The sequence below is a fragment of the Gossypium arboreum genome, chromosome 11, assembly GCF_025698485.1.
Source record: "Gossypium arboreum isolate Shixiya-1 chromosome 11, ASM2569848v2, whole genome shotgun sequence".
Taxonomy (NCBI): Eukaryota; Viridiplantae; Streptophyta; class Magnoliopsida; order Malvales; family Malvaceae; genus Gossypium; species Gossypium arboreum.
The window spans coordinates 7,711,447-7,722,719 of NC_069080.1; the positions used below are offsets into that span (position 1 = coordinate 7,711,447).

The 11,273-nt window shown below is 33.9% G+C and overlaps 1 protein-coding gene across 2 annotated transcripts; it reads right to left on the reverse strand.

The window, feature by feature from the left end:
* Positions 1-1,578: 1,578 nt before the first annotated feature.
* LOC108460974 (kinesin-like protein KIN-UB) lies at positions 1,579-8,812 on the reverse strand. Of its 2 annotated transcripts, none has more exons than XM_053021713.1 (19): positions 8,346-8,812; positions 8,151-8,251; positions 7,895-8,017; positions 7,598-7,783; positions 7,128-7,349; positions 6,851-7,004; positions 6,462-6,611; positions 6,198-6,286; positions 5,748-5,951; positions 5,483-5,605; positions 4,730-4,858; positions 4,507-4,638; positions 4,000-4,123; positions 3,821-3,913; positions 3,275-3,400; positions 3,001-3,126; positions 2,478-2,621; positions 2,149-2,277; positions 1,579-2,058 (listed from the first exon to the last, which is right to left on the reverse strand). In XM_053021713.1, the coding sequence occupies exons 1-19, from the start codon at positions 8,521-8,523 to the stop codon at positions 1,898-1,900; spliced, it is 2,694 nt and encodes an 897-aa protein (XP_052877673.1). In that variant the 5' UTR covers positions 8,524-8,812; the 3' UTR covers positions 1,579-1,897. The 2 variants fall into 2 exon arrangements, with proteins under 2 accessions (XP_052877673.1, XP_017616195.1); XM_017760706.2 differs by having other exon boundaries at positions 8,337-8,808.
* Positions 8,813-11,273: the final 2,461 nt, after the last annotated feature.

Here is an 11,273-nt window from a genome sequence, read left to right on the forward strand (position 1 = left end):
ATTGATGCTAAATTGGCTTTGGGTGGTCAACTGGGGCTTCAGGTTTTTCCAGATCTGGTATCGGAAGCTTTGCATCAGCTTGAAAACGATGCACTTGGGACTCAGTTTGTCTCAGTTTCTGTCTAATTAAGTACCTTTTAACAAGGTGCCTTTCCTTTGTTACCAAAAAAAAAAAAAAAGTCCATTTTGTGAAGTTAAAAAATTTATACTGGTAATGGAGTGGAAGAAAATGGCAATTGAGGTTGTTGATGATTAACATGGATCCTTTGATTCCTTGAAGTACAATGCAATAATTATTAGTTTGTAAAATATTAAGATTCCTTTGTTTTTCCTTTTTTGGTACCTATCTCATGAAATGAAAGACAAAGCATATATAATGGCCACATTTTTAGACTAGCCATTAACATCCACCATCCCCTACATTGTCCACAAGTTGACCCCCGGCCTGCCCTTTTATATCTCTGGATCCTTAAAACTTATTATCTTCTTCTTCTTTTTAATTATATTTCCATTTATATTACAGTTTTTTCTATTCATTATCTTCAATGAATCTAATGGGAAAAAAAAAAAAGCAGATAAGTTTAAGGATATAAATAACAACTTTACATCAAAATCAGGAAAATAAACAAGATTAGAAGTTTACAAAATAGAAGAGTCTAGAAGAATGATAAAAAATAATAATATTGGATTGATGGTATAATTAGTTTAGTAATTATTGAACCAAAAAAGAAGAAACTTTCGGTTGAATATTATAGTGTATTACTGGATATTGAATCACTACTGCAGGAGAACCCAAGGCATATAATTGAAGTTGATAAGCCAATCATAGCATGGCCTTTTCTTTACTAATTTTTCGTATCATAATGTTGATAAAAGTTATAAATCATTCGTTCAAAGACAATTCGCAACCGTGTTTATTGTAGAGTTAGCCCTTTATGTGTTGATAATAAATTTCCTTTTTCTATTTTATAAGCTGCACAAGAAATTGACACGTGTTTTATTTTACTTTTTATAAGATTCATAATTATTTTTTAAGTATATTTAAACTACTATATTCATGTGCGATGCTCATTGAGTTAATCATATTTTATGTTTTAAAATTTTCTAAAAGTTATACGTAGTACACCGCTAATCTCACTTATGTTTTGGTGCGGGTCCATTCCTACTCGGGTTTATTTGTTAGTAATTGTACGAAACTCGACAGGGCTTGTTACAGCCTTGGGCTTATAGAAAATTGCTCAAATAAATAGCGCGTCTTCATATTTTTCATATCAAAAAGTTATATGATTAATCGCTATTTAAATTTTAAATTAAATTTTAGCGAATTGTTGGTAAAAGTTAAACTTTAATCCTGCAGAAACAATTACCATACGTGAATCATTAACGCTACCATGCCCATTTATCATAGCTAAATTTTATCCAATTATATTCTAGTTCAAATAAGTATTTGCAATTTATTATATTTGTACTTATAAAGTTTAAAAAAGATGTTTAAATTAAATTTTACTTGCTTTTTATTTGACCCTTTGAACTCATTTTACTGCAATTGGCAAATAAAGAATAAATGACTAGTAAAAGTTTTAAAGAACACATAATTAATGAGTGCCCCCCTTAACACATACTACAAAATGATATTTCGGCTTAACATGGCCAACAAAATTTTTCTTCATCCCAACCATTTCACCAACGGAAACTTACGTTAAGCTCAACGAAAGAACCTAGCAAAAATAAATAATACTACTACAAACCCACCCCAAATTGTAGAAGCTCTTTCAGCGCTGAGGGTGGTATTACACCAATCTCTCGACCTTCAAGACTATACAGTGTCGAGATATGTTGTTTTCCTGACATCCCACTTTTAGAACAGGTTACAAAAAGGCCCAAAACTTCACCTCAATCACAACTCTATCCTTAGCCGCCTCATTTCAGATCGAAATAACAGGCTCGAATTCAGTGTTCGGCGAGCAAGACTTCTAATATCCTCTCGAGAACAGTCCCGTGTTATGCGAACCAGCTCCCAGAGGGCACCCCCATTTATCATGTCCTTTGCATTTGCTTCTGAAATTTCAAAAGGTTAAAAAAATAAAGGTCCCAACGTGTATAGTGTCTCACAAAGATTAATTTTTATCGATGGAGAATTCAACTGACCATGCTGTGCCAAATGACACAGTGCGAGCTCAATGTGTCGCCTAATAGGTGCAGCATCATTGTTAGCATTTTGCACAATCCATGGAAGTGCACCTTCATCGATAAGAAGTGATCTCCCGCTTCGTATACCTGAAGTAACACGAGAGCCATGTGGAGACCATTTCGTGCTAGATGTTATCAAGCTAAATGACTGATATTTTGAAAAGAACTACACAGCTTAAGTCAGATTTGAGCTTAAGAATAAAGAGAGTTACGTTGATGCAGAAGGATAACTAAAACTTCACAGCAGTCAACAGTCAACAATGGCATGCAACAGATCCAAGACTTACCATTAGTAGATGCACGAGATTCACATTTTGCAAAGTTGGCAATTCCACGAGCAACTTGGGAAAGAACATCTGGATGTCTGCATCTCACCATTCCCAGCAATGCCTTGATTCCACCTTCAGACCTCAGTGTTGCTTGCAGTTTATCTGGAAGAAGCATGAGAATGTGTCAGAAGCAGAAAGAACAGCCCAGTTCAAGCATTGCCAAAGCAGGATTTAAGTTCAATAGCAACCATAAGGACAAGTACTAAGCATAATTAGAATTTATCATGGAAGCCTAAATGACAAAGCCAAAGGCGTGACAGATCCCATAAATGGAATACTCCTATTACATGGAATGAAGCCGCAAAGTAGTGCATGCAATGGATAATACAACCAAGAAATTCTTCATGTAGTAGGTCTAATTAATCATAGAATTTATGTAGTACCGAGAGATCAATTATACAATAGCAATTAAAATTATACCAGATATGGGAAAATAAACACTGTAATGTAAAAGAGGTAATACAAAGATAAATTAGTATACCATTCCCACACAGGTTAGCTATAGCTCCAGCAACCATGCGTAGAGTCTGAGGATCCTCAGCATCAGATGCTGTAGTAGACAATAAACTGATTCCCCCTTGAACCATTATGAGTTCTTGATTGGCTTCTGCTTTGCATAAAAGGAAAATATATTAAACCTATGTAGTCAGAACTCAGAACCAATCAGTGGACGAACTCTTGGCACAAAAACACCAATTAAAAGTAGACTGAAATACTCAAAAATGATAAGAAGGATATTTAAAGAAAAATATTACCATTCATTGCAAGATTAGCAATTGCACCGGCTGCTACTCTGCGAACAGTTTCATCCTCATAACTTCTTAGAAGCATCAGCAAGGAAGTAAGACCACCAGCTTCAACAATCCTTTCCTGGTTTGCTTCTGCTCAGTAAATGGAAAGTGCTCCTCATTACTCACATACGAAGACATAGCACAATTTCATCCTTATTAGAGGAACTGGATTTATTTGAACAATTAACTTTTATAACAGGGTAAAGAAGAAGCCTTTTCAAGCAAAAAGAGATGGAAATATTAGCTTGACCAACCAACACAAGCAGAATACTGAAGCTGAGAAAGCAACAACAAATAAGGTAATATAGTGGTCCAATACTGATTTTAATGCTTAAACATTCAAATTAGTTTTACCCAAAGCACTCCATAACATGAGTATAAGCAATTAGCACCCAAGGTCTACAATCAAATTTTCCAAAAGACAGATTACAAGTTGAACAGACTTCTAACCATCAGCTATCTATACAGAGTACCTTATCAAGGACACAAGACACCAAAGCTTTTGCTCACCTTCAGCTGCTAGGTTTGCCACTACTTTTACAGCATGAATGCGTACGTTAGCATCTTCTGACTCAAGCAAATCCAATATCTTTTCCACTCCAACTGATAAATTGATAAAAGGAAAATAAGAAATTCATGGGGAAAAAACAGTTCAAGCAATATTTTAGAAAAATAACATAATTTATGACCTTGATCAAATAGTGCAGAAACTGGTGTCTTATGTCCACTCAAAGAGTCCCTAACTTGAGACATTGGAGAATCTAAACCAGGATAAGCATTTCCAGATCCACCTCTTGCAAGACACCTTCTCATCTACATATGTAAAATAAAAAAGATATCAGCATAAAGGTGTGCTTGAGTTTGAATGCCAAGGATGCTAAGTCTCACAGATGATATTAAATGCACCAAAATTTTCAGTCAAGCACATAAAGGAAAAGCCATCAAATAGAAGATCTAGTCTTTCTAAGCTAAGTTCAATGCAAGCAGAAAATTTATAAAAATACAAGGAGCTCCTTTTGATATGATCAAAGTTTTTGACATCGAGACCAGATACTAGATCATAATGTTGATGAGAGAAGCCAATTGTGGAAAGCTCAAATACTCAACAAAGCTTCGAATTACATATATCAGGATGTCAATTGTATTCAGAAAGAGAATTTAACAATAGCATGAAAAGCATGCATAACACCAAATACCTGGTCGGCTTCAAAAGTCAGTTGTAACATCTGACTTCTTAGTATTATTATTTCTTCTTCAAGCTTCTTTTTCTGATGAACCTCATCCTCCAGAGCTATTTGTAGCTTTAAGATTTCAGCATCTCCACCTGCCTAAAACACCAAATTAATCCTCATATAACCGATATCAATAGAAGCTCAGAAATTGGTATAAACGTATTCATTTTTTGAATAGTAAGTATACCCCGGCATCCATGTGCTGTCCTAGTTGACTTTTAAGTTTGTTGACCTCCTTTTCAGCTTCCTTTCTCATATGAGTTTCTTTCTCTAGCAGTTTTATTATCACAGCAATGTCCTCACAAAATCCAGGCCCCTAAAAATTATGATGAAGATGAAACATGTTAACAAAAGACAACACAAGATGAACTAAAATACTGTGTACACCACCTAGTAATGGCAATTGAGTTCGTACAAGGACATTATACTTGACCATCATGCAACTAATATGTGTACACCATTATTAAAAACAGAGTCTTTTTACCATTATGTTGAATGCCAAACAAATCACCAACAAGCCATAAATACGTATTTCAAACATTGAAAACACTATAAGAATAAAGTTTGAATTAATCACATCTTCCAATAAACGCATGCGAAATAGAGAACTTTGAACTTGAGTTCGCAGAAATAGCTTTGAGAGGTGATTGCCACAGTATGGGACAAAAATCTGACTGATGGAAGAAACTTTAAGCCACATATACAAGAAAATTAGAAAGAAACATGGCTCAACAATAGGCATGCTACTACATATCTAAAGTGAAACTTACACACAAGAAAAATATAACGTGATAAGTTAGGAAAATAATGCACAATTCCTTAATGCTGTTATATCAAAGAAAGATCATAAATGTCATCAAGACAAGTTCCCAACTGGCTAGCCATGAATTCACCTGATAAACTTAACATGAAACAAGTTATGGTTCTTGATGCAAAGTACCTCCCCATTACATTTGTCCTTCATGAAGCCATCATGCTGATGCTTCTGTTGATTTTCTATCATCTTTTCCTCCAGCTTCTTAACTGATTCCATATATTCCATCTGGCACTTTAGTCGTTCCTTCTGTAAAAGGAGCAACCAGATGTTCAATATCAATATATCACATTCTCAAGCAAATAACTGTTTAATAATGAATAATGGAAAATATAAAAACATGAGGATATAGAATCACGCATCAGGGGGAGTGATGAATTGCTGAACTAACCTCTAAGGCATCTGTGAAATTTCTCTCAACCTCAGAGACACGGTTTTGTGCTTCTAAGTTTATTCTTTCAACTTCGTCATCAAAAGCCTTCTGTTGCCTGTCATTTTCTGCAATGAGCTTGTCCAGCTGTATTTCAAGCCTTCTAGCCAAACTTTTATAATCAAACTCTTCCTTTATTCTCAACATATTCTCCACCTTCATTGCCTGAACATAATGGAGTTAGCAAGGTAATAGCATCTTACTTTTACATAATTTAGAGACTATGTTACACAAAACATGAAGAAATGGACAGATGAAAGAAATGTGTCAAACAACGAAGAGAAGCTTAAATATAACTACGATGCATCCAGTGCCTTCACTTTATAATCATGAGTTGTTTGAAAGCAGATATTATTTATAGCAAACACATGATAGATTATAGTTTGAGCCCATTTAGGTGTAAGAACTCACCCTTTGACCAAACAATATCGTACTTGCAGTCTCTCCTCGATGTCGTGGGGAAGGGCCAATTGTCACAATTAATGAGGTCCTGGCAGTACCTGCAATACATAGAATCTATCTCATAATAACTCAAAAACATTCAACTCCAGATATAAAACTCCTAAAGAAATATATAAAAATTTAGATCATAAACATCTTCGCCATAATAGCTTAGTTAGGTTAAAATGTAGCCCGGGCACATGCCAACTTAAATTAACATAAAAGATGACTTACCTCCGAAAGAATCTCTGAGTAGCCTCGTAAGTTTTGAATCACGAATGGGCACATGAGCACTATTCTCTGCTAAAGCATTAATACACTTACCCAAAGCACTCAGTGACAGGTTAATAGACTTAGCTTCTTCCAACATGTGTCCCTCACTTCCTGCCAGAAGCAAAGAGAATCAAACTCATCAAACCGGATCCAACTCATAAGTAACGCCAGCACTAGCACTTAAGAAAGGATACAGGCATATATAGGTTGGATAGGAAATATAACTTCTTTGCCAAAGATATATATATGAGATGCAATGCTTAAAAATCTTAGGTGGCAAAAAATGAAAATGCTCTTTGATATGCAGCAGGCAACCGATTTGCCACTGGAGGGGAAGAAAAGATAAGCACCTGACTTTTGAACACGCTCTGAGCCTGCCAAATCTACCAATACAAGCTTGCTTTTCCGGACAAGAGGCTTTGGAGGTTTGACAAAGTGAGAAGACTTGTCTGACTCAGTTGGAATGGCAACTTCTTCTCCCAAGACTGATCTCTTAACATGTACCTGCAGTAACATGGTTGAATATATATTATTTTACTAAAGGATAATACAACTGCATAAATAACTACAGGTAGGTAATAAAATGTGGTGCATAAATTTGGAAGCAGAAATGAAAAAATTAGTCACCATCAATATGGCATGACTGCGAGAAGATTCAGTATTCAACTTAGTATTTGCAGCAATTCGATGAGCTTCCCCTAACCTCAGTAGCTCCAAAAAACTCTGCTCATCCTTAATTTCTACATGAGTTGCCCCCGGTAAGGACACATCTCCAGTTCTGGGATCTTCCACAATGGAAATATTATCATTTGCCGGATCAAGGAGATCCTGGATGGTCTCCATGTAAAGCTACAAGGAAACATTGGAAACAAACTAGTAAAAGTTCTTACTGAGGAAACACAAAAGCAGAAAGTCTAACAAAAAAATCAGAGCATATAAACTGTAAGGAAACAATAAAAAAATTTAAAATCCAAGAAGCATTTTATACAAAATAGCACAGTTGAACAAACATGATACCACCAAAGAAATTACATTCAATTAATTTTCAGAACTAAGCATCACACAGATTACAGAATAAAATTCATGAGTCTATCAACCTGCAAATAAGAAACAGAGATAGAATCTGTTTCTCGAGAAACATTAGCTAAAATCTCCTCCATTGAACGAACCATTATTCCACGAGCGGATGTATCTTCCTCACCCAATCGTCCAAGAGTGAAAGTTTTCCCAGTTCCAGTCTGGCCATAAGCCATAACTGTACCATTATAACCATCCAGAACACTCTGAAAAAACCAAAGCAAAAATGATATAGGGGCAAAACACTAAGCACTAAACGTGCATAATTTAATGGCATTGTATTGTAAAATTAAGAAAACATTTGAAATGAAACAGACCTCCACAACAGGTTTAGCAACAACTTCGTAGACACGTTTTTGAGAAGCAAACTCGGTAAGCACTTCATCAAACTCGTAGGTTTCTGATTCCCAATTGTTCTTCCTAAGTTTAAGCCTCTTAAGCTATAAGTAAAACAAAATTTATTAATAAAACAATAAATGTAAAAGAAAAAAAAAATCACTAATAACCGTCCTGAGTAAGAGCAACAAAATGAAATTGAGAACTTCAATATTTTAGGTTTTTTTTTTTTTTAACCTCGGGTTGGAGTTCAACGCAATCGGCAAAATCTGCATCGGCAGTCGACTCTTCTGCATTTCGCGGCCTTAATCTAACGGCTACTCGAACTCTTCCGGGCACTGTAGAGAAAAAACCGAGCGCAATAAATCATTTACTTGGTATAGCACTATGGAATCAATTACAGGAAATAATTGAAAGACTAACCGCCGTCACCTCCAGCGGCGGTGGTGAAAGAGGCAGAGCTAGTCCGGCGAAGAGCAGATCCCGGCGAGTGATTGGATGAAGGAGGAAGCCTTGATTTGAATGAAGATGATCTGATATTAGATGAAGCGGGGGGCTTAATAGCTCCCTTGTTGGTACCCGTACCATTTCTGTAACCATTGGAAGCCATCACTTTTTCCCCTTCTTTTTTGTTTTTTGTTTTTTAACTTTTTTGGAGTTATAGCTTGCTTTGAAGTTCAATGGTTACGAGTTACAGTGACCAAGTTTTGGCGTGGGTTCGTGATACGGTGAATTCGAAAGTTTTGAACAAAGCGATTATGGATGGAGAGAGGGAGGGAGGGGGGCCCACTGTGTTTGGGAATGAGACAAAGACGGTCTGAGGCTTAGCACGGATTCATCCTCCACGGGCCCCATTTTGAAGTTTAAATTTTCAAAAGTTACCGAAACAGTGATTTAACTTTTTTCCTTCTTTATTTGCGGTGCACTTAGATTCCGGCAATTGGTCGTGAAGTGGACAGCTCGGCAGTTTCTTCAAATGACAGGATTGTCCTTCGTCGCATCTCCTACAACCACGATCGCTATTCGATAAATCTGGAAACTTACTACGGAAGCCTTTTAACTCCCTGTTTTTTCTCCTGCAGTATATATCTATGTTACCATGCTTATTCATCGACGTCATTTTGACGTTTCCTTTTTTTCCTTTTTTGTAATTTTCTTTAAACGAAGACCAAATCATAATTTTATTTTAAAGAAAGAGAGTAGTTGCTCCGTTAAATTCATTGTAGCATTTGTCCGGCCATTTAGATGGAATATAATGAGACATTAGCATTATAATAAATCATATTTAACATTAGGTTAATTGCCCCAAACATCTCAAAATCTTACCTAAATTTTAAATTAATTCTCAAATTTCAAAATATTTTAATAAACTATCAAATAGATCCTTTATTTTAAGAATTTATTGGATTTGATGTATTTAAAAAAACTCTCCTCAATTTTAATAACTTTATGTGTTCTTTTAACACCACCAATTTTAAGTTGTCTATGCTATAACTATATATATATTTGTAATTTGATTCATATATGTTAAATATGCTCAATGTTAAATTTAAAATGTTATTTTAATGCCAAAATTGAAGGTACGTTGATAAAATGACTTTATTGATACAATTATAATATATACTTTAAAAATTTAATTAAAATATGTGTAAAATTTTGTATTTAGACTTTTCAAAATATATATATTTGTATTGTCCTCAATTTATATAATAAAAAAAAGAAGTGATTAAAGTTTTTATTGTTTAAAATATGTGAATCTACTTCCTACCCCTCATATTATATATATTTGTATTTAGATTTTACTATTTTTTTGGTGGATAAAGAATTTACTATTTTAACATATGCTATATGAGGCGATACACTTAGAAAATCATTTGTAATAAATGAATGGTATTGATGGGTCAATAATTTGGTAATTTTATGAATATACAATAAAAAAGCACACAAAAATCTAGACGGGATTTTAGAAGAGGCTATGCTCACTTCCTTATACATGAAAGGCTTTTTTACCTCAATAATGTGAGAAAAAATTTAATTATTCAAATATGCATATTATAAATTATTTACGAAAATAAGTCAAATGAACAGTGCAAAGTCAGAGTCATTGACGTATCAAGTGGTACACCTAAATTTTCACTCAATCATTCAACTATCATTACAAGTTATATTTCCTGTATCACTATCACCCTTTATTCTTTAAAAAAAAAAAGTCCCAAAAATAAATCTTTCATTCTCATCTTTACGGGTAAAACATAGTCTAGGAATCAAGAAACTCCAGCGATGCAAAGTCCTGAACATCCTCAAAACCCCCTTAACCGTGAATAATATGAAATAAAATCTTAGCAAAATAAGGTATAAGATCAAAGAAAATGAAAGTTTCAATATATCAAAAGAGAGTTAAATCAAGAAGCATGACATAATATATTAAGGAAGGGACTAAATCATAAATATGTGAAAAGTTTTTGGCTCAAGTGTAAATACTCAAAATTTAAGGGATCGAAGTGTAAAAATAAAAAAGTTGAAGGACCAAATGTGAAAATAATCTAACCTACTAAGATATGGAATTGGCATGCATGAACCAAATTGAATAGGTGAAGAATTGTGAGGGACTAAACCATAATTTTACCAAATTAAGTGATAATTCAAGGATGGAATTTTGAAATATCATGAAGGGTAAAATGGTCAATTAGAAAAAGGGGGAATTCTAGAATGTAATGATGATATTGATGATATTTTGGTGATTTTTTTAATTAATTAGTTAAAAATTATTTTATTAATATTTTACTTAGATATTTATTATTGTTTTATTTAGAAAATGGTAGTATAAAAAGAAAGGAAGGGTGAAGGAAATTTATCATCCTTCCATCGTGAGTGAAAGCATAAGAAAAGAAGTTTTCTTTTCTTTACAATTTAGTCCTTTTCCATGAAAACCTACTTTTTTATGCAAAATTTTTGAAAATTTCCTTAGATAATAAAGAGAAAAATGAAGTAGAGATTCTAGAGAATATGTTCATCAGTTTAGAAGCAAGAAAATAGTATATGAAAGTGGAGAAAATGAGAAGAGAAAGGAAGGAAAGTGGTGAAGATAAGAAATGCATAGAAATGAAGAAGAAATAAAGAAATTCTTAACAAGCGAGGTATTTCAATAGATTGAGTTAAAGATGTTTTAAGTGAGATGTATGAAACATGTATTTAATCTAAATACTAGAAATAGAAAGTATTTGATGAAGAATAGAGACTTAAAACATTAAATTGGTAAGAGATAATGTGATTTGTATGGTGAAAAGTACTAAGATTAAGAAATGAATATGTAATTTACACATAAACATAAGTGTCTAAATTGTATAGTAATCAAAAGTA